Source organism: Panthera leo, chromosome B4 (assembly GCF_018350215.1).
Source record: "Panthera leo isolate Ple1 chromosome B4, P.leo_Ple1_pat1.1, whole genome shotgun sequence".
In the NCBI taxonomy this organism is placed as follows: Eukaryota; Metazoa; Chordata; class Mammalia; order Carnivora; family Felidae; genus Panthera; species Panthera leo.
Genome location: NC_056685.1, coordinates 62,247,869 through 62,271,872, shown reverse-complemented (window position 1 = coordinate 62,271,872; position 24,004 = coordinate 62,247,869). Strand labels below are relative to the sequence as shown.

The 24,004-nt window shown below is 39.3% G+C and overlaps 1 protein-coding gene and 1 long non-coding RNA gene across 3 annotated transcripts in view; one reads left to right on the top strand and one right to left on the bottom strand.

Moving 5' to 3' along the window:
* TMTC1 (transmembrane O-mannosyltransferase targeting cadherins 1) overlaps window positions 1–24,004 on the top strand; it is a 273,311-nt gene that overhangs the window by 237,723 nt on the left and 11,584 nt on the right. The window contains exons 14-17 of the mRNA XM_042946180.1: window positions 18,358–18,460; window positions 20,499–20,634; window positions 21,702–21,846; window positions 22,752–22,889. Coding sequence (XP_042802114.1) covers window positions 18,358–18,460; window positions 20,499–20,634; window positions 21,702–21,846; window positions 22,752–22,889 — 522 coding nt within the window. The remainder of the gene's footprint in view (window positions 1–18,357; window positions 18,461–20,498; window positions 20,635–21,701; window positions 21,847–22,751; window positions 22,890–24,004) is intronic.
* Window positions 12,055–24,004, bottom strand: part of LOC122224398 — a 33,105-nt gene continuing 21,155 nt past the window's right edge. For both annotated transcript variants that reach the window (XR_006204752.1, XR_006204751.1), the window contains 2 exons: window positions 18,995–19,083; window positions 12,055–12,121 (listed from right to left, as the gene is read on the bottom strand). This is a non-coding gene — a long non-coding RNA (uncharacterized LOC122224398). The remainder of the gene's footprint in view (window positions 12,122–18,994; window positions 19,084–24,004) is intronic.

Genomic DNA, 24,004 nt, shown 5'->3' with positions numbered 1-24,004 from the left:
CTTTCTCCACCACTCCCCCACTTGCCCTCTCTCTGTCTCTCAAAAAAAAAAAAAACAAAAAAACAACTTAAAAGTTTTTGCTGTTAAATATATAAATTAATATTACCCAGATTTTGGTACCAATGAGTCAGTTTGTAACCCCATATTGAGCAACTAATTTCTATGTCTGTTTTCTTCTTGACGGAAATTATAAGCCTAGCTTCTTACCCCAATACTCTCTGTGTACTGAAGGTAACCTTTAGACAAAGATTAGAGGTCATTAGAGGTCATTCATGTATTCTATATCACTTTGGGGCAAAATCTCTCAAGAATAATACACGGTATTTGCTAGTTCTATTGCTATTTCTTATATTTTTCTGGGGACTTGTTAATGGAATCAGATCTCCAAACTCAATGTGGAACCAATTACTGATAATAGATCCTGTGTCTCAATACCTGTTAAAAGATCACAGAGGCTTATAGAACAGGCTCTGAAGAGATAACATTTCTCATGGTATACAGGGATATTCTTATTCCCCTTCTCTCTTCACTTGTGTCTAAATGATTGGATACTATTTTTCAGTGTTCTGGATGCATGCCCCCTGCTAAGGGGAAACAAGCATAAACTGTCTTCTCTAAACTGATGATGCAGTTTTGTTGACACACATAAGTGCCCTCAATAGACAGTGGATTCTGCTATGACACAATTGGCCAGATTGTCTTTAAAATCAAAGTCAACACCTTCAAAAGATGCCCTGCAGCATTCAGTTGGTTGAAATGTAATGAATGATTTGATACTGATACATGATTTGATATCAGTTACATAGATGTGCAATTTGCATTGAAAAAATTTTGGATGTTTCAACAAGAAGCAAATTTAGAACTTTCTGTGGATATTTAAGTGTCAGAAATGATAAGACTAGTTTTCATGCTCTAATATTCTCTGTATAGTGTAGGTGGGCTTTAGACAGAAGCTCAGGTCTGTGGTGGGTGATTTCAATGCATGTTTTAGCATAGTGGTTAAGCTGATGTGATGATGATTGTGTTCTGTTATACACTGGCGGTCCTCAGCTACCTTTGGCTTGTGTTGAAGCAGAGACTGTGGGAACTTTCTGCTTAACCAACTGAGCCACCCAGGGACCCTTGGACACTGTGGGAACCTTCTGAAACAAAGATTGACTGTCTCGATCCCTTTTTCTCACCTCATCCTGGCTCGTTCGTTTTCATAAGAAGACCTTTATCCTCCCCTCCCTCCCCCTGCCCCACCCTGTCTGGCTGGGTGTCTGGCAGTTACTCACACATGCCAAGCATGCTTCTCTCTTGGAGCCTCTGCACTAACTGTTTCCTTTGTCTGCAAGTTTTCTCTCAGATATCTTAGGGTATCCTTCCTCACGTCATGCTGGTTTCTCTGCCACGTTACCATATCCGAGGGGTTGTCTGCAATTACCCTTCTTAACTAGCAACCTCACCCTGACTGACCACCATGTTCTCTTTCACCTTGCCCTGCCTTATGTTTCCCAAAAGTATGTATCACCATCTAACATATGTTTGTCTATGATCGTTCTCCCACCACTAGAATATTTAACTCATGAGAATGACTGTCTCTTCTATTCATGGCTGGTTCCCAGTGTCTGTCACGTTATATGCAATCAATAAATGTTGAGTGAATAAATGAATCCATATGAACTGGAGAGCATATGGTCCCTCCAATCCAGTATATAGCCTAAATTTTATTCTTACATTACAGTACAACTAAGCCTGTGGGCCACACTGTTTTGCAATTGATCATACCTATATGTGATGATTTTGTCCTACACGGAGCAATAGTATGAGGGCCACTGTGAGAAATTATTCTTTGTAACCATAGAGTCAGGGGTAGGGGTGAGGACAGCACCTGCTGCATCATTCAGTGGCTTCTTTATGAGGACTCAGGAGAAATTTCTCTCATCTCACCGTTAGGAAAGGCTCAGCTTCTCCTGAGTTACAAGCTTTTTGCTTTATTTTTAATCTAATGCAGGAAAAATCTTGGAAATTCTGAAAAGGGTCAAGTGTATTTCCATCCCCCTTTCCCCATCCTCTAACAACCATCTAGACTGTATATTCTGCTCTTCTCTATGTGCTGCTTTTACTCCCGGGTTTATCATTTTCCTTAATTTATTTTATTCAGTTTTTGTTTTCAATTTTTATTTTTATTATTTTTCTTGGATGTTTTCAATTTTTAAAAGCTACCTCAATTTCTTCGTGGAATAATGAGGTATAAGTAAGTAAATACAGTTGACTCTTGAACAATGAGGGGGTTAGGGGCACTGACCACCTGCACAGTTGAAAATCCACATACTGACTCCCCCAAAACTTAACTACTAAAAGCCTATTGACTGGAAGCCTTACCAATAACATAAATAGTTGATTACATATATTTTGTATATTATATGCATTATATACTGTATTCTTATAACAAAGTAAGCTAGGGAAAAGAAAATGTTATTAAGAAAATCATAAGGAAAAAACACTTACGGCACTGTGCTATATTTATCGAAAAAAAATCCACGTATAAGTGGACCCACACTGTTCATACCTATGTTGTTCAAGGGTCAACTGTAAATAAAGCATTCCGCCAATAGTGCCCACTTCATATCTTTTTTTTCCCCAACTCACCAGGACAGATAATAAACATTTAACTGTTCCTTCTTGATGAAAATTATGCTTAAAGTAAGTAATTATACTTAAGTAATATAAATTATATTGTCATTTACCTAAGACCAGTGATAACACAGTATGTTGTTTTGGGGGAAGTTTTTTACAGATATGAGTAGAACTTGTATATATTCATATACTTCTGTCTTCCTAAAATGCCGTCTTTTCTTTATCCCCTATAAATCCTGCCGAGTTTTCAAGATCCAATTCAACTCCCACATCTTCCTCCGAAATTTCTCCACCTCCCCTTCTGGTGGGGAGTCATGTTTCCTCAGAGCTCCTTTTTTAAAAAAGTGTTTATTTATTTATTTTGAGAGACAGAGAGAAAGAGAGCGCACACAAGTTGGGGAAGGGCAGAGAGGGAGGGAGAGAGAGAATCCCAAGCAGGGATCCGCACTGTCAGCACAGAGCCTAACTTGGGGCTCAATCCCACGAACCGTGAGATCATGACCTAAACTGAAACCAAGAGTCAGATGCTTAACTGACTGAGTCACCCAGGCACCCCTCCTCGGGGCTCCTGTAATGTTAATGGGAACACATACCAACATGCAAACCAATCACATATTTTTATTTCTTGAGTTAATATCTTGATCTATAATCTAAACAATTTTTCAGGTTTATTTTCTTTACAAGACCGTAAGTTATTTTAAGAAAAGCAGTGTCTTCTTTAGATACCTATTTCTTTTCCAGGGCTTAGGATAGTTTACTGTGTAATGCAGTCATTCAGACAGTGTGTCTTCACTTGATTTACTTTGGGATTCAGTTACTCTGTAGTGTGATACTAAGAGCAATTGACAGGGGACTAAGAGACCTAGTTCTAGACCTTACTCCATAGTTAGCCAACTACACAGACTTGGGTGAGGAGTACTTTACCTCTCTGGGCCCCAGTTTCCAAATATGAAAATTGATAAATATTCTAGATGATCTTTACTGCATCTATGGCATTAACATTCTGAGTGCCTGAAATTAATCTTCTTTAACGTCAACTAAGTGATTTTTCGTCCTTTTTTCTGACATTCTTCGTATTAACTACCCTTTCTAGATATTTCACTTGGCAATTCATTAGAATTGTTCTTTACCATTTTTTTTTTATTCGAGTACAATTAACATACACTGTTACGTTAGCTTCGGGTGCACAATATAGTGATTGAATAATGCTATACATTACTCAGTGCTCAGCAGTATACATGTACTCTCAATGCCCTTAGTGCTAAGGCATTTTTTAATGAATACTCTATGGTTCCACTGTAATTAGTACTATTGTTTCTATACAAATACAGCATTAATATGTTAATACTGTGAAAAGTGATTTGCCTTAATCAATATCTGTAAGCTTCACTTGTGTTTTCTTTCTAAATCGATGAGCTCCAAGTTGATGAAAAGCTATTCTTCTAAAAATGTGACCTTGAAATTTCCTGCAGTCCCTTCTGCAGTGTCTTGCTATTAACTAACACATTTTATAGAAAGTGAAAGTTTGAAAAGGACAAGAAATATACATTTTCCTCTGTTATGTTTAAGAAGTATCAGATGCCTTATTTAAATTCAGTTATGGGATATTTCATTTTCGTGAACCACAGTGATAAATTGAGGTAAAGTCATTGCGTGTCACATAGTTGAAGTTATGAACAATTTTTAAGAAGAACAAACTGCAATCATCATATTTTCTTCCATACAAGGGTCACATCTTTTGCCAGGCTTTCTTACTCGAAGTTCAAATGTAAAATGCAATGAGATCTAAGAACGTAATTGAAAGATTGGAAGGTTTTCTCTTTGCTCCTTTGGGCAATTGATTTTAACATCAAAGAGAACAGCTGTTGGGCATAACTCAGGATTGCCTTCCCTCTCTGACTTTCAACATTTTGTCTTCATGTTTTGAATTCTTTAGTAAGAAAAGAAGGCTTCAGAGGCACAAGCAAGGCACAGAGAAACTGGTAGAGAAAAATCCACCAGCTTAACATTCTTCAGTAGCAAATGAATTCATTTCTTGGTGGCACAACCTTACTTAATAACTTTTGAGCATTTCAGACTCTCAGAGTATATCAAAGCAGTGACCACAAACCTTGGTCACTCTGTAACACACTTGTGAAACCATCCCTTCACTTAACAGGTTATCTTCCAGTGTCACCTGGACACATGCATGGCCCATGCATACTATGGTCATGGGCCAATCTAATGATAGAAAATGGTTTCCTACGCTGAGCTAAAGTCAGTCATCCTATAATTTGCTCCCTTTGAGCTCATTCTAACAGAGAGCTTGTTGCACATAGCTGAAGAACACAGCTATGTTATCACTTCTCTAATTATCACTTTCAAAGCTAACCTTGTTTCTTTCACCTTGTTTCTCTTTTACCCTGGTTTCCAAATTCTTTGCTTCTGGTCATGTTGCTTTGCATAGCCTCTGGACTGTCCATTTTCTCTATGACAGTATACTTCTCATATTGAACTGTAGTTCAGCAAGGTCAGGGTGGAATAGAAATGCTTCCCTGGCTTGACATCCCTTGTGTCTAATAAATGATGCCCTAAAATGAATGATACTGGTTATCTGGCATCCACATGATGCTTTGGCTCACATGGGAGATACAGTCAACGGAAATTTCTTTTTCTTTTTTTTTCTTTTTTCAATATAATTTATTGTCAAGTTGGCTAGCATACAGTGTATACAGTGTGCTCTTGGTTTCGGTGGTAAATTCCCATGATTCTTCACTTATGTACAACACCCAGTGTTCATCCCAACAAGTGCCCTCCTCAATGCCCATCACCCATTTCCCCCTCTCCGCCGCTCCCTGTTTGTTCTCTGCATTTAAGAGTCTTTTATGGTTTGCCTCCCTCCCTCTCTGTAACTATTTTTCCCCCCTTCCCTTCCCTCATCGTCTTCTGTTAAGTTTCTCAAGTTCCACATATGAGTGAAAACATATGATATCTTTCTTTCTCTGACTTATTTCACGTAGCATAATACTCTCCAGTTCCATCCACGTTGCTGCAAATGGCAAGATTTCATTCTTTTTCATTGCCAAGTAGTATTCCATTGTATACATAAACCACATCTTTATCCATTCATCAGTTCACGGACATTTAGGCTCTTTCCATAATTTGGCTATTGTTGAAAGCGCTGCTATAAACATTGGGATACATGTGCCCCTATGCATCAGCACTCCTGTATCCTTTGGATAAATTCCTAGTAGTGCTATTGCTGCGTTGTAGGGCAGTTCTATTTTTAATTTTTTGAGGAACCTCCACACTGTTTTCCAGAGCGGCTGCACCAGTTTGCATTCCCACCAACAGTGCAGGAGGGTTCCCATTTCTCCACATCCTCTCCAGCATCTGTAGTTTCCTGATTTGTTCATTTTAGCCACTCTGACTGGTGTGAGGTGGTATCTCAGTGTCGCTTTGATTTGTATTTCCCTGGTGATGAGTGATAGTCAACTGAAATTTCTAAACAATGTGAACACTTGTTAGTCCAGGTCTCACCCATTTTGCAGGCATGTTTTTACAGCCTGGATAAGAGGATTCATCTTTATCTGTATTTAATTTCAACTTCTTTATTATAATCAGCCTGGAAATTTCAGGTGTTCTAGGACTTTTTAGTCCTTTTTTCTGACATTCTTTGTATTAACTACCCTTTCCAGATATTTTACTTGGCGAATTAAGAATAGTTTCTAGCTACTCATTTACGTATTTGGTTTAAAAAAATGCTGCAGAGATGAGTAGCAGGTTAGAAAGCCCTACATTGTGTTTGTAGGATCTTCTCTCCACGTTGACCTCTATTTTACCCAAGACTCTTTAGGTACAGTTATTTAATTTTTGATTAACTGATCAAATCATATTAGCATCTAGCTCACCTCGTCTTATCTACTTGGATGTTGTGAGACACTGTGTCAGAAACCTGCGGAAACCCTTCCCCTGATTGAAGGTTGTGAGTCTATTAAAAAAAACAACAACAAAAAAACACAAGTGTCATTTGCCATGCCTTGTTGCTCTTACTGTATGCATGCAGCTGTCTGTTGACACCTCTTCCCATCCTCACTGCTGGTAAAACTGTGAGGGTGATAATCCCTTCTGGGATTTATCTGAGACTAACATTGTATTCCTTGCTCTGTTGGAACCTGAAGGCAACAAGTAATTCTGTTGGGGCACGGTAGAGAAATTGAGAAAGGGAAATTTGAAAAATGGGTTAATAAGTCGAAAAGATATTACATGCTGGAGCCTTTTAAGGCCCACAGTGGAGCCCAAATTTGACATTGATAGATAATAAGAAGCAAAGGCAAGTGTCTACGCAAAGGGTTATAAAACAGGAGAGGAAGAAAATATGTGGAAATATGTGGGATATTGTGAGGAGGCTTTTAAATGCCGTGCAGTGTGAGTAGTTGAGAGCCTCGTTTCTGGCACAAACTGTGGGAATGGACAGACGTTATTGTGGAAAAAGAATCCCTTTGTGTTTAAGAACTGTTTGTAGGTGAAGGCTGAAAGGAAAAGAAAACGGAAAATTAAAAATTCCAGGGCAGAGCACCTTAAGGACTGAGAAGACACATGGTCACTGAACGCCATGGGGAAGCCAAGGAGAAGGGAGAATTTAGGAAAGGAGGAAAAGAGGTCAGCTTCCACATTCCTTTTCTATTACACAAGTAATATGAAAATGTAAAATGAAAAGTGGGGAAAAGTCAGAGAAAATAAAATATACCTTTCATTAATATGATATCTAGAAACAACAAATATTATTATTTTTTAATACCCTGCAAGTCTTGCAATATAAATATTTTGTTTTCATACATTCACAAGTAATTTGTGTCCTATCCTTTTCACTTGCCATTAAATTATGCATATCATACATATTCATGGCTTTCATAAATACCATTTTTTTAACGTTTTTAAATTTTTTTAAGTTTATTTATTTATTTTGAGAGAGAGTGTGCTGGAGGGGCAGAGAGAGGTGGGGAGAGAGAATCTCAAGCAGGTTCTGTGCCATTAGTGCAGAGCCTGATGTGTGGCTTGAACCCATGAATGGTGAGATCATGACCTGAGCCGAAACCAAGAGTTGGACGCTTAAACTGAACGAACCACCCAGGAGCCCCCAGTGTATTTCAATATTAAATTATCCTTCTCTAGGTGATCCCACCATTCTTCTGTTCTTTTATTTTAGTCTTTTTTTTTTTCTTCATGCAAAGTTGGGAATAGTTGTTTAGTAATAATGAAATAATCTTAGGGTAATTTGTAAGGGTGAAACACCTTGCAAATAGCAAGCTTTCAAGACACAGGAAAAATAAGATCACCAAAATCCCATAAGGTATTTTAAATTTATAAAATAGTCTGCTGGACTCATCTGGTGATTGCAAGATAAAATGAATTTTATTCTGTTTTTAAAAAGAATGGTAAAGGGGGCACCTGGGTTGCTTAGTCAGTTAAGAATGCAACTCTTTTCTATTTATTTATTTATTTTTAATTTACATCCAAGGTAGCAGATAGTGCAACAGTGATTTCAGGAGTAGATTCCTTAATGCCCCTTGCCCATTTAACCATCCCCCCTCCCTCGACCCCTCCAGTAACCCTCTTGTTTGTTCTCCATATTTAAGAGTCTCTTATGTTTTGTCCCTCTCCCTTTTTTTATATTATTTTTGCTTCCCTTTCCCTTATGTTCATCTGTTTTGTATCTTAAAGTCCTCATATGAGTGAAGTCATATGATATTCATCCTTCTCTAATTTCACTTAGCATAATACCCTCTAGTTCCATCCACATAGTTGCAAAAGCAAGATTTCATTCTTTTTGATTGCCGAGTAATACTCCATTGTATATATATACCACATCTTCTTTATCCATTCATCCATCAATGGACATTTGGGCTCTTTCCATAATTTGGCTATTGTTGAGAGTGCTGCTATAAACATTCGGTTGCATGTGCCCCTTCAAAACAGCACACCTGTATCCCTTGGATAAATGCCTAGTAGTGCAGTTGCTGGGTCATAGGGTAGTTCTATTTTTAATTTTTTGAGGAACCTCATACTGTTTTCCAGAGTAGCTCCACCAGTTTTCATTCCCACTAGCAGTGCAAAAGAGATCCTCTTTTTTCCACATCCTCACCAACATCTGTTGTTGCCTGAGTTGTTAATGTTAGCCATTCTGACAGGTGTAAGGTGGTATCTCATTGTTGATGAGTGATGTTGAGCATTTTTTCATGTGTCGGTTGGCCATCTGGATGTCTTCTTTGGAGAAGGGTCTATTCATGTCTTTTGCCCATTTCCTCACTGGATTATTTGTTTTTTGGGTGTTGAGTTTGGTAAGTTCTTTGTAGATTTTGGATACTAACCCTTTATCTGATATGTCGTTTGCAACTATCTTCTCCCATTCCATTGGTTGCCGTTTAGTTTTGCTGATGGCTTCCTTCACTGTGCAGAAGCTTTTTATTTTGATGAGGTCCCAGTAGTTCATTTTTGCTTTTGTTTCCCTTGCCTCCGGAGATGTGTTGAGTAAGAAGTTGCTGTGGCCAAGGTCAAAGAGGTTTTTGCCTGCTATCTCCTCAAGGATTTTGATGGCTTCCTGTCTTACATTTAGGTCCATAAATACCATTTTAATGGCTACTTACTAGTTATCAAAATGATATATTCTAATTTACATAATAAATTAGCCCAACTTTTGTACACTTGGGTTCTGTGTATGTGTGTGGCAGTGTGCTTTTCCTTTCTTTTTTTTAATTGTTTTTAAGTTGATTTATTTATTTTGAGAGAGAGAGAGAGAGAGAGAGAGTGAAGAGGGGAGGGGCAGAGATAGAGAGCAGGGGAGGGGCAATTGAGAGGGAGAGAGAGAATCCCAAGCAGGCTCTGTTCTGTCAGCACAGAGCCCAAAGTGGAGCTTGAACCCATGAACTGTGAGATCATGATCTAGTGGAAATCAAGAGTCAGATGATTAACCGACCAAGCCACCCAGGCACCCCAAACTTTTCCTTTCTTATGGCTTTTCCAAAACAATATTTTGAGTCATTTCTAATGATAGATTCCTAAAAGTGGAATTCTCACATCAAAGAGTATCAACATATTTCAGTGAGATACCTTACTACATTGTTCTTGAGATACATTACTAATTTGCTTTCTGAAAGAGTGATACCAGTATTCTCTGCTGCCAACAGTATCCAGCCTTTAAGTGTTGAATGTTAGTGGAACATTTAAGTGGAAATAGCATGTGGGCAGATGGCAGTGAGAAAGATTAGGACTGGGAAGATGGACTTAGGACTTCAAATAAATGGAACCATATTATGAGTAGGTAATTTCTCTGAGGGGAAAATGAAGAATAGTGTGTGTGTGTTGGGGGTGGGGTGGATAACTTAAAGAAATTTTTAACCTGATTATTTTACAGAGAGAAATATGAAGTTCAGAGAATTAAGTGCCTCTTAAGGTCGGACAAATAACTAGTGTCAGGACCAGGACTAGAGCCTGGTCTTTTGACTCATTGGCACTGCTCTTTCACTGTATGACACTGAGGTCCCATGATTGGACCATGGTAATGGGTAGGGTCAATGAGGTAGAGTGTGGAGGGAGTGGAAAGGAAAGAGAGAAGTGATAGAGGAAAGCCAGGAGGGTGAGTTGTCATAGATGTTAGATACATTAAAAAAAAAAATCCAGAAAAAAAAAAAACTGATATGCTTGTTTGTCTACTGCAGCAAAGAAGTCAAGAAGACTGAGAACAGAAAATAAACTCTTAGATTCGAAGTCAAGGTGGTCTCAGGCTTACTGTTCTCTCCTGGGTCTCCATTAACACTCAGAGCTGGCTGTACTCCAGCTTCACAGATAGGATTGTAAACATTTATAAGCCCACCATCATTTTTAACCAGCCTACTCTTGCAATAGATTATATAGCTTGCCTTACACTATCAGTAAAGGAAAAAAAAAATTAACACTGCTTATGACCCTGACCTACTGTAAATTGTTGCTAGCCTCAGGTTTATAGCCTCTTGAAAAACTCAATTAATTAATTTCATAACACTTAAAATATTTTTCTTTTATGTATTTTGGGATATGACTTCACATGATATAGGAATGAAAAGAAATTGGAGCAATAAAATATAAGTTAGGAATATAGACCAAGAGTGAAAAGTCTCCTGCCATCCTTTGGGTAGATTCAGCCACATATATTGTGGCCAAATCAACTTGAACTAGACCCTACCTTGGGGCACCTGGGTAGCTCAGTCGGTTAAGCGGCCGACTTCAGCTCAGGTCATGATCTCACGGTCCGTGAGTTCGAGCCCCGCGTCGTACTCTGTGCTGACAGCTCAGAGCCTGGAGCCTGCTTCAGATTCTGTGTCTCCCTCTCTCTCTGACCCTTCCCCCATTCATGCTCTGTCTCTGTCTCAAAAATAAATAAACGTTAAAAAAAAAAAAAAAAAAAAAAACTAGACCCTACCTTAATAATTTATTGATTTAATTATTCAGCACAGGTACCACTAAGCATTAGGATTTTTTTTTTTTTGTTAATGTTTATTCATTTTTTTTGAGAGAGAGAGAGACAGAGCACAAGTAGGGGAGGGGCAGAGAGATCGGGAGACACAGAATCTGAAGCAGGCTCTGGGCTCTGAGCTATCAGCACAGAGCCAGACTTGGGGCTCGAATTCACGAACCGCTAGATCATGACCTGAGCCGAAGTTGGATGTTTAACTAACCGAGCCACTCAGGTGCCCCGGCATTAGTTTTGATGAGCTAATCAGGTGTGGGCTTTATCCTCATGGAACTTAAGAGTATATTAGAAAGGCTAACCCTAAGCAAAGAATTACAGTCCCATATCCATATCCAATATCTAACACAATTACAACAAATATGCAAAGAGAAAGTACCATTGGGAATATTCTAGGGACCTAACCTAATGTGGGAAGGAACATATGGAGAACAGGGGCAGTGGCCAAAAAGTGACATTTAATCTGATTCCTAAAGAACTTTTAGATATCAACAAGGTAAAAATGAATATGAAAAACTTTCTGGCTAGAGGAAATAGACCGTGTGACAGCTCTGGGGTGAAGAAAAGTGGTATTTCTTCTTTTAATAGAAAATTTTGTGCCTACAGAGAATAAGTACAAAATAGTGTGAGAAGAGTTTGCAGATGGAGGGAACTGCAATTCTCTGCAAATGTGGGCTCCCCCCACCCCTTTTTTTCCTGGTCTCCTGACAGTGTTTTACACCTGTGGTTGCTTACTCTTGTTGTACTTTTAGCTTGTATTTAACAATTCTTAGCATTTCTTCTTTAAAGTGATTACTTCTGGCATACTTAAATTGTTACAGAGTGGTGTTGATCACAGTCTGCTGGGTGATAAAAAAAAAAAAAATCAAGATTAAGAAATACCTGACATTTCCTTGGTGAGGAGAAATGCCAAGTTAATTTTCATTTTAGTTGGATGAGAAAGAGAATTAGACATCAAATATTGGCAGCTCGTTTCTCATGAATGTCCATGCTGATGACTGATGGGTGGAAGAACTGTTTTATAAAGAAAATAAAAGCAAAGGAGAGGGTGAGAAAGCAGGCAATCTCTGCTGTGTGTTTTGAGCTGCTATGTCTTGAAGAGTTTCTTAGAGACATGAGTTTAAACATCCATTGATCCTAAACTTACCAAGTTTGTCATAGTAAATAAAGGCATTGGACTAAAGGGGAAATAACCTTATGGCTCTGTGTTCATAAAAATACTTCCAGAAAACAATTCAGATGCATGACCATGATGTCAGGGCATTAGCACAACTTTCCATCTCCTCCCTGTAGGTCCTTCACCGCTTTGGAATACCACATCTTACACCTTCCGCACAGGAAGTGCACATTACAGGCCATTCATTAAGCCAGCTGTTCACAAAGTGTTGACTGGGGACACTTGAGGTCCAAGAAGGTCAATGCAGTTTTCACAATACTACTGACAAGTCATTTGCCTTTTTTACTCTCGTTCTTTTGTGAGTGTACAGTATTTTTTTAGAGGATACATGACATATTTATAATTATGGAAAGACTATTAAAATATTCTCCCATTTTCCAATTAAATATCTGTGTGAGACCAACATTTCTTCCCATACTCAACTAAAAACATAAAAATAGATTAGCACGCACGCACGCATGAAAAATAGATTAGCACAAAAGTAGATATGGGAATCCAGCTGTCTTCTATTAAGCCAAACATTAAAGAGATTTGCAAAAACATGAAATAATGCCAGTATTTTTTTTTGCGGTGGAAAAATATTTTTTATTGTCATACAAATGTGTTATGTTTTAGTTTATTATATTTTTTTTTTATTTTTTTAACGTTTTTATTTTATTTTTTTTTTTGAGACACAGAGAGACAGAGCATGAACAGGGGAGGGTCAGAGAGAGGGAGACACAGAATCCGAAACAGGCTCCAGGCTCTGAGCTGTCAGCACAGAGCCTGACACGGGGCTCAAACTCACGGACCACGAGATCATGACCTGAGCCGAGGTCGGCCGCTTAACCGACTGAGCCACCCAGGTGCCCCTATATTTTAAATAAACTAGTAAATATTTTTAAAATTTCTCAGCTTTGGGGCGCCTGGGTGGCGCAGTCGGTTAAGCGTCCGACTTCAGCCAGGTCACGATCTCACGGTCCGTGAGTTCGAGCCCCGCGTCAGGCTCTGGGCTGATGGCTCAGAGCCTGGAGCCTGTTTCCGATTCTGTGTCTCCCTCTCTCTCTGTCCCTCCCCCATTCATGCTCTGTCTCTCTCTGTCCCAAAAATAAATAAACGTTGAAAAAAAAAAAAAATTAAAAAAAAAAAAAAATTTCTCAGCTTTATGTCTGTTGTGGTAAATATTGACAGATGTAGCCCACATAAACAAAGCTCTTTGGGGGTCCTCAGTAATTTTTAGTGTATAAAAGTATCCACAAAACCAAGAAGTTTGAGGATTGCTGCATTAAGCCCATGTCCATTTGTCCTCCTGGCTGCTGCAACTTGAACTGTAAGAAGTTTTCCAAACATATCGGTTGACCCAAGAGAGTAAATTGCAGTCAAGATGCCTTTTCCAAAGATCTACTCTTCACTTTCCATTCCTTGAGGTAAAAAGCGTGTTGTGTTGGGTAATTACAGCATGTAAGAAGTGGAGATGTTGACTATGTTTTATTTCTCCCCCAAGGCCCATTTTATTTCCACAGTCCTGAAAATGCTTCAGCCTTGGAGAGGAGCCCATGCTTGCATGCTGCCCATTTTAACCATCACCCTCAAAGGTGATTTCATGCTGAGGCAGCGGTTCTTGGGGACTCTGGTGTAAAGCAGACAGTATTATTTGTCAGAGCCATTCTCTGGTCACAAGCATTTTTAATTAAAGTTGTCCTATAAATAGCTTATATTCATTTCCTCTGAATCTCACAAGTCAGTAGAGACTAGGAATGATTAGCTTAGGTCAGGACATCTAGCCAGATGGGGTAAATGAAAAGTGAGTGCTTGAAATAGAGCTTCAGGGATTCAGTACTACTACTTGTTAAGATAAATGCATTGCCCTTCCAGAGAAGGTGGAATTTATTTTAAATAAACACCTAGGAGGTATTTTTCTCCCACGGTGGTGGTTCCCTTTTGGTTTTTAATAAGTGGAGTTAATCATTCCTTGAAATTTACAGTCAAGCGAAAGGAAAAGACAGATATTGAAGACATTATTCATAGACCCAGAGTCTTGAGATAGCCCTTGGATTCCCAGAGGCACAGGGATGTGATCACTTGCCCTTGACACGCATGGTGTTTTAAGTCCCATTACTTCTTTGGACTTTGAAAATTGCATTTCTAGAGGAAACCCAGCTCATAAACCCCCAAATAAGAGAAGTTTTAGATGAAAAAGGTGATCTCTCTGGCTATTTCAGAGTAGCAAGAATGTGGGAAAAAGCAAAATTAAATCAGGTAAAGGAGTAATTGTACTTGAAAACTGTTGTTGAATGTTGTATTTGACTTTGGCAAGTTAGAACGTGAAGACATCAGTTGTATTCTTTTTACGAAACACACCTTTCAGCTCTCCCACAGTTTAGTTATACAGTGATGGCTCTAAGATCTGAAATAGCCACGGATATTTTTCAAACACATTTTTATGTGATGCAGCTGTTGGAGTTAATGGTAACCAGCATTCTCGGGTATTTGGATCATGACAGGTGTAGAGAATCTATCTCATCTCAAGTCTGGATGTCATGTCACTTCTGGTTGCCCCGAGTACTTTGTGCTTCTCCTCCCCTGACGCTGTCACAGTACATTGCAATGTCTTCTTCCTATCTGAATCCCACTCAACTGCCATGGCAGGATCGTCTGTCTTGTTCACTCTTCTATCTCCACTGTGTGCTTGGCATGTGTGTGGTGCTCACAAAATATTTGTTGAGGGGATGGATATCCGAAAATATAATTGTTTCTGTTGATGCCAGAGACACCATTTATTTCCAGAAATACTGCTTTTATTCAGGGTTCACCCATTCCCTGTGTGTCCACTGAAAACCTAAATTCTGTTCTCTGTCCCCGTGTAGCTATGAGATTTGGGGCAAGTCTCTTAACCACTTTGCAGCCAGGTTTCTTCATTAGTTAAAAATGGTGGTGAGTTACTGTTTTTAATACTGTTTCCAGCTCTAATATTCTTTTATCTCCTCTGCTGACAATCTCACCCACTTTATTTTTTGAGGGGGTGGAGGGGCGCAGGAGACGGGGAGAGATAATCCCAAGAGGCTCAGTGCTCAGCACAGAGCCCAACATAGGTCTCAGTCTTACTACTGCGAGATCATAACCTGACCCAAAATCAAGAGTCGGATGGTCAACTGACTGAGCCATCCAGGTGCCCCTCATCCATTGTATTTTTAATATTTGGGTGGGATTTTTTAAATGTTGATTTTACCATGACTATGTTAGTGTGTTTTAAAAGTACCATGTAATATACAAAATTTGATCCTTTAACACAAAAATAGCATTACAGTCAGTCTCACTAGTTGAATGCTAACACAGGAAACTTGAGATTTTCAGGAGCTGATTACTCAGGTTTGGATTAGCCAGCGTATTCTCTCTCTGGTTGCCTCCAGGATCTTAGATGTTTATTGACCTCTGTTTCAGAAGATGATTAAGAAAAGTTAAAAGGAAAACACCTAAGTTAATTATTTTTCATATTTGATAGGAAAGGAACTTGAAACTCTTGGCTAAGATGCCACTTGGACAGGGCCATGATGCTCCATGTGGCCTCAGTGACAACTCTAGTACACCTGAGCTCAAGAGCAGCTGTACTTAATCGTTTTAAAACACTGCTCTCATTGGGTTGTATTTGATAGTTCACTCATCTTTGAGCTCCTAAAACAGAGGGATTTTGTTTTATTCATCTGCGTGTTTTTGGCATCTGTCTCCCAGTGATACACGTAGCAATGCCAGCACTAAGGAGTGGTAATGATAAGGATGTGACATGACATATCCTATCGTGACAAGGTGCTATGTGCTATGCGTTGTTCTACATACTTAACATGTTTTAATCCATTTAATTGTCACAACAACCCTATGAGATAGGTACTACTGGTATCCCTGTGTTACAACTGGGCACGTAGAGGGGAAGTAAGGTCACATAGATAATAAATGGTGGGTCTGGGATTCCAATCCGTATAGTGAAACACTGGCAGCCCGATCCCTAATCATTATACCATGCTCTCTACGGCCATTGCGGTAAATATGTCTTGAATGAATGAATAAATGAATATGTTTGCAATAGTACTCTGTAGCTATTAACTTGATCTGCCTGTGTCTAACTAAAGACACACACATGCACACCCACACACAAATTTGTTGGTCCTTCAATGGATGATATCTTCTCTTTTTTTTTTTTAACTTTATTTATTTACTTTGAGAGAGACAGAGACAGTGTGAGCAGGGGAGGGGCAGAGAGAGATGGAGATAAAGAGAATCCCAAGCAGGCTCTGTGCTAATGGTGCAGAGCCAGACGCAGGGCTTGAATTCACAAAACTGAGAGATCATGACCTGAGCCAGAACCAGGAGTCAGATGCTCAAACGACTGAGCCACCCAGGTGCCCCTGGATGATATCTTCATAAAATTTTTCTTCTTCTTAATAGATTGAAAGATGATTTGGGGATTTTCATTCACCTTTATTTTTTTTTGAAGTCTGACAATTTGTTGTTTGGCAATCAAAAATACATATGCTTTTTTAAAAAAATGCATATACTTTTTAGCAACATAGATCTCAATTTTTGCTGGGCTGTGGATTTGTAATTCAAATAAGTGAAATTTGCCAAATCCAAACCACGTCTTGTTTCCTAAATGGTACTTAAATGTGTGGATTCAAAGAGATGGCCGTAGTCATTCCACAGAGGGTCAAATGTCTTTATCTTTCTGGGTCAAATCAAATTTAGGCTCCTTGGTTTATTGCTCAACACCCGGTGCATTTTTATTCACAAGCCAAAGGTGTCACATCTGAGGAAATTAGTGCTGTACATTCCCTTTTCATGTGTCTGGATGAATGCTTAGTAGGGGTAACTTGAGATAAAATTGTGGAAAACATCCACTCTCAGAGCATAGTAAAGGAAGACTTGCTATGTGCTTTATGCCGCATCATTTCCTTTTACCTGACCTTCCCAGCAGGACCAGGGAACCATGAAAGTGTTCACTTGTGAGTAATTGTTAGAACCTGGGTAGCTTTGATTCATTATGTAGGTTTTACCTTCCGATATTGTAAAAGGAAGCGTGACGTGACAATCTCGGCTGGTGGTGAACAATGTTCCTAAAAGCTAATTCAGAATTGTGAGTGTGCTAAAGTGAATCTTTGGAAGAAGACCAGGACAGTTAGCAAATGACCCATTGAAGATGCAATAGTTGAACGGGGCCTTATCACAAGGATAGGAGTTGGAGGTATGCCTTCGAGAAGACCTGTATTCCCATTGGAGGGTGTGGCTCTGAGGTGGAACACACAGGTTGAATAAAGGAGGGAGGGACAGTTGGGTGGGCTATCGAAATATTTTGAGTAAACAAAGGTCAAGGCAAAGCCCTCTGTAACCTGCATCAGCCTCCCTCCCCTTTTCTCAAAAGCCTCCGCCAATAAACCATACAGTGTAGGTAAAGGGAGTGCTTGATACGCAATGCAGCTGTAGGACAAACGTTGCAGGCGTCCCTGCTCCCAGTCACATTGTCACCTCTGAAGAAACTCCTGTATGGACCTAGCCCTCATTTTCAAACAGAGAGAGTTACTGGGGGTGGAGGGCATCCCATTCAAACACCCATTTGAGGCTTTTTCCAGTTGTAGGGCAAATCCTTTCAGATGTCCCTTCTTAGTAAACATAGGCTTGTTTGCCCTAAAGAAACTAAATATAAATATGAATTGTAGGAATTTGTGCCATTGCACTGACTTCAATTAAAAGTACACGGTGTTTGATCTCAGTGCCTATTGGCCTATTGCATACAAGATCCTCAGTAAATTAGTTTCTCCCTTTTCCATTTATGTCATTCAGTTTATTGTTGTAGTTTTTGTATTTCGGGGCTTTTTTTTGGAGAAAGAGGGTGAGCGTGCACACACGAGTGGGGCAGAGGGGCAGGGGAGAGAGATAGAATCTTAAGCAGCTCCAAGCCCAGCACAGCCCAGCACGGGGCTCCATCAGTCTCACCACCCTGCGATCATGACCTGAGCCAAACACTTAACCAGCTGAGCCACCCAGGCGCCCCTATTGTTGTTTGCTTTTAACTTTCTCATTTATTTTCCTTTGTTCTCTTTTAAAGGAGAGATTTAAGGAAGCTGAGGAAATATACCAGGCTGGAATAAAGAACTGTCCAGACAGCTCAGACTTACACAACAACTATGGGGTTTTCTTAGTTGATACCGGTGAGTATCTAAACTAAATAGAGAGAACCTGTTCAACTAAAGAGAACCTGTTCTGTTGAGATTAGATAATACTATCTATCAAGCAAAATGGCAACCACCCCAATAATGTCTCAGAAGTACCATTCACTTCTGGGCTTGGCAGGAAACTCACACTGTTGACAGTCACATTGCATTGTGGGGCTGTCATTTCTCCAAATCTTCAAGCTCAGCTCAGCAAAATCTGCCCAGTTCATACAGCTCTAAGGAAAACTCCCCAGGTGTCAGGAAGTAGCCTTGATGATTTAATGAGTAGCAGTCCTTTGAGTATCATTTATACAAGTTCATACACCTAAGATGATGAAACATTCCTCGGCAATGATGCAGAACTTGCCTCTGAATCTAGTTACGAGCAGATGGAAAATACTTTTCCACATCTGATAAAAAAGCCTCCAGAATTGTTTCATCATTCTTTACTTGATATACATTACGGAAACCATATTATTGTAACTGATAAGAGTACTCTTACATGACAGATGCTATATAAAATATACTTACTCCCTCTTATTAAGGCAACACTTTACTGAGCAGGGATTCTGTTTCCTTTATGATTTGTGTCCTGTATGCTGTTGGCATGCTATGAATACCTATAAAGAATCAAAAGATATTTGAATTTAATGCAAAAGCACCATTTTGTTCTCATTGAGTATTGGACTATCTGCCTTGTGGTAAAATTCTATTTTAATTATTTTGTCAGTATGAATGCTCAAAAGGGTGTTTATTTTCTAGTATATCTGAAACTTTTCTTTTTTATAGAATGTAAATTTACATTCCAAAACTCCTGGGAAACGTCCCTTATTTTTGCATGTAAAATTGTTTTGTAGTGCCACCTGCTGGTTTGTTAGCAACACAATAATACATTAAGTGTCATGAAGATCTAAAAACCCAAAGAGACCCCCTCCCTGTTGGTCTCGTCTTAGCCCTCTTCCTTCTACTTCAACAACAAATAATGCCACTCCCCTAGAAATCTCACCGGCCACCCTGTGTACCTTCTCATCACTCCCTTTGTATTCATGTGTTTTATACTAGTGAAATTCTCCCTATTACCAGTGACCTATGTATATATACATACATGGTATCTCGTTTAATGCCTAAGATGTCTGCAGGTAATAAACATTCCATTTTCAGCCACTTAGATAAGATTTCACTAGGAAGCTTCTTTGGGGACCTTATCGGAGGCTTGATTCTAGTTCTGGTCTTCATCCTCAGTTGCCCTGGGATTTCTGTCAAGTCTCCTAAGTGCACTTGCACTTTAGTGTTTATATCTTTAAAGTAATACTTTTGTTTATTTTATAATAGCTCTTAAAGCCCAAGAGACAGCTAAATGGTATCTAAAGGCAGCTAACTAGTATCAAAAATACCTGTGAAGATCATTTAATTAAAATATTTTAAAATATGTAATGCGTTGGATACACACAGGGTAGCATTATTATTATTATTATTATTATTATTATTATTAAAACCCCATTATATAAATCCCATTTAACAAGAATGTATCATTTTTTAAAAGATTTTCAAGATCTGGCTGATACATACTTCTTCAAAGCAGTGCCTCGATTACTATGTTGCAGTACAGTAATTGAGACCAACCCTTAGAAATTGTTTCAGGACAGTTTTGTTTCTATAATAGCCTATTCTGTTTTTTAGTATAATGAGAAGCAACAATATGTCGCATAAATAACAATCATTGATGATCTCAAAACATCATACTTGCTAGGGCAATGGCCAGAAAACACTTTGGCTAAAATGATACGTGTAATAAAAGAAATAGATTTTAGTTTTCATTGCTCTTTTACTATTAATTTCCTTGGAAGTGGGAATGAATAGTAAAATGGCCCAAAGTTACGCAGTGGCAAGGAGATGAAGCCAAAATACAAGCTAATTTACACACTGAATCATTGATGGTATGACTCAGTAATACAAAGAAGAATGATCTACATCAGAAGAGAAATTGAAGAGACTCGTGCGTTGTATAATTATTTCCAACTACCACTGATTACAGGCTCTCCGGAGAAGGCAGTGGCCCATTACCAGCAGGCCATCACACTCAGCCCAGGTCATCACGTAGCTATGGTGAATCTGGGGAGACTCTACAGGTCATTGGGCGAGAACAGTTTGGCCGAAGAATGGTATAAACGGTAAAATTCCTTTTCTTCACTTTGTAAGTTGCCCAAGGATGTCAGTAGTTGCCCTTCCAATTTTTACGTAATTGAAGCAGACATGCCTTTAGAATATTAACAGATTTTGCCAATTCAGGCAACACAGAGTCTCATCTCCAAAGAAAATAAAACCAAACCCTTAATGGTGTCCCAGTGAATGGCCTTTCAGCCTGCTGGTTAGAACACGGTGCTAAACCAAGGTTGGAATGTAATTCCTGCTTTGGTCAGTCCATTGTTTTCTGAGGCTATGGACTGCAGCCCAAGCCATAAATAGCAGTTTCAAAAATGGATGTGGTGGAAAGACTGTGCATACATCAGAACAAGCCTATCACCATTAATGGAAACGATCCTTGGAGCTCAGTGTGCATATTGATAGGTCACTAGAGACATTCTTATAGTCAGAGGGCGGCGTCATGATCTTTTTAAAAACAGTCTTCTTGGGGCGCCTGGGTGGCTTGGTCGGTTAAGCGTCCGACTTCGGCTCAGGTCATGATCTCACGGTCCGTGAGTTCGAGCCCCGTGTCGGGCTCTGTGCTGACAGCTCAGAGCCTGGAGCCTGTTTCAGATTCTGTGTCTCCCTCTCTCTCTGCCCCTCCCCTGTTCATGCTCTGTCTCTCTCTGTCTCAAAAATAAATAAACGTTAAAAAAAAAAAAAAAAAATTAAAAAAAAAAACAGTCTTCTTGATTATAAAAACCAGAGACCAGGGGCGCCTGGGTACCTCAGTCAGTTAAACGTCTGACTTCGGCTCAGGTCATGATCTCACAGTCCGTGAGTTCGAGCCCCGCATTGGGCTATGTGCTGACAGCCTGGAGCCTGCTTCAGATTCTGTGTCTCCCTCTCTCTGACTCTCCCCCGTTCGCTCTCTTTCTCTGTTTCAAAAATAAACAAACATTTAAAAATAAATAAATAAATAAAATAAAAAAATAAAAACCAGAGACCATGTTGAAGCAGAGTCTCCAACTGTGGACTGTCATCCCTAAATCTGCGTTTTGAGCTTTCAAAAGGTACCTATTAGAAGTGTCACTTCATCTTTCTGAAAACTTAGCGCACTGCAGGTGTCCCGCAAAGCTGAGATATTATCACCTTTGGGAGCGCTGTATTATAACACTGGCCGATATGAGGAAGCTCTGCAGATCTACCGGGAAGCTGCGGCCCTCCAGCCTTCTCAAAGGGAGCTCCGCCTGGCCCTGGTAAGTAGATTGCTAAAGAAAATGAGGCGGGAACACACAGGGTGCAGTGCAGAGAGTTGGAGTCAGAAGCCTCAGAACTTCAACTAGGATGCTACAGTATATCCATTTCCTGACTATCCATGTAACCAGTGTTAGAGCCATTCACCAAACACACAGACACTAAAAACTTTTTTAAGTTTTTGGTTCGAAATGATTTCAAACTTAAAAAATTTGCAAGAATAGTAAATAGCTCCCGTACACCCTTTCACCCAGCTCCATCAATTTTTAGCATTTTGATGAATTTGTTTATCAATGCCTTGTGTATATGCATCCATATATGTACCTATGTACATATTTAAGTATGTGTGCAAACGCATAGTATTTTTTTGTGAGCCACATGACAGTTATAGACCCCACCCCCTTTATTTCTAAGTACTTCAGCAAATAGTTCCTAAGAACAAGGACATTCTCTAATACAACCACAGTATGATTATCAAGTTTAGGAAATTAGTATCAACAATATTTTTTAATTTCAATTTGGAAATTTGCATTTTTGTTACTCTTTTCTAGATTTGTAACAAATCAAACTCGTTATAAATGCAATGTCCTGTTGAAACCATAAGAAATCATTTCTTTTTTAAAATATTTACTCAACTTTTTAAAAAAGTCACAAGTCATTTCACTGATGTCTTTGGTGTCCCTGCTATTCACGTATCATGCATTATTCTCCTAAATAAATAAACAGAAATGAACAACAAAAAATTAGAACCTGTAAACTGTGGGAATTCAGCTCCCTCTGTGAATCTCAGATAGAAGCTGAACATTTTTTTTTCTGGAGTGTTTCTGACACGCCCCTATTCAGAGATGCTGTATTTGATGAAGTGATGACAAACTGGCTCTGAAGCCAAGGTCATGTGGTTTTGCAGGCTCAGGTTTTGGCTGTAATGGGTCAGACAAAAGAAGCTGAAAAGATGACCAACCACATCGTGTCAGAGGAGACTGGATGCCTCGAATGCTACCGCCTGTTGTCAGCAATCTACAGCAAGCAGGAGCGCCACGACAAGGTAGAGGGACACGGGAGTCGTTTGGATCCACAGGTGGAAGATGGTGCGCACCTGACTGACTCTCCAGTCTGCACGTTTACAAGGCGGAGCAGTCTTGACTATCATCCGTTGGCATGGCCTATCTTATGGATTTTTTTGCAGATATCCCCTTAACTGCTAATATGTCCCCTTGAAATATTTTCTTGACTAATCTTTTGTTTAAAGATTTTATGTGAGGGGCACCTGGATGGCTCAGTCAGTTAAGTATGCAACTCTCGATTTCAGCTCAGGTCATGAGCTTCAGTCTGTTAGATTGAGCTCTGCTGACATCTCAGAGCCTGCTTAGGATTCTCTCTCCCCCTGTCTCCCTCTGCCTCTCTCTCTCTCTCCCTCTCTCTCTCTCTCTCCATCCCCCCCCAAAAAAATAAATAAATATTTAAAAAATAAATAAAGATTTTACGTGCTATTATCTCAGTTTGTTTTCACCTAACTCTATAAATACTAACTTTATATGCTCTGTCATTTGTATGCTTTATCATTTTCCATGTTCCTTCAAGTATATTTTTGTAGAGTCCTTATAACACCCTTATATAGGTCAGTGACCCTGTGTTGCAACTGTTATTGTTTATCTCCATTTTAAAAGTAACATAGCCAGTAAACTTATGAACTGACTCAACAAAATATTTATTGAATGTCTGCTATATGCCAGACACTGTGGCAGGTACCAGGAATAAAGCAGTATAATAAAAACAAACAAACAAACAAAAACCACTTTTGTCCTCATGGAGTTTATAGTAGAAGAGGAAACCAAGATTTAAAAAGCAATCGCAAAACAGATATAAAATTATAGCTGTGCTCAGTATGTCATGAAGAGTGACATGGTTCTCACAGGCATATAATCAGGGACCTGAGTGATCTGGGAGGTTAGGTTCCCTGCAGAGTGATATGAAGGTGAATGCTGAATGATAAATAGGAGTTATTAGACAAAGGAGGGCAATGAAAAGCATTCTAGGCAGGATAAAGTATGTGCAAAGGCCCTGTGGCAGCAGCAAGTAGCAAGCCTGAGGGATGGGCATGAAGGGAGCAGGGCACTGTGTAAGATAATGGCTGTAGAGGTTGCTGGGGACAACACCCCA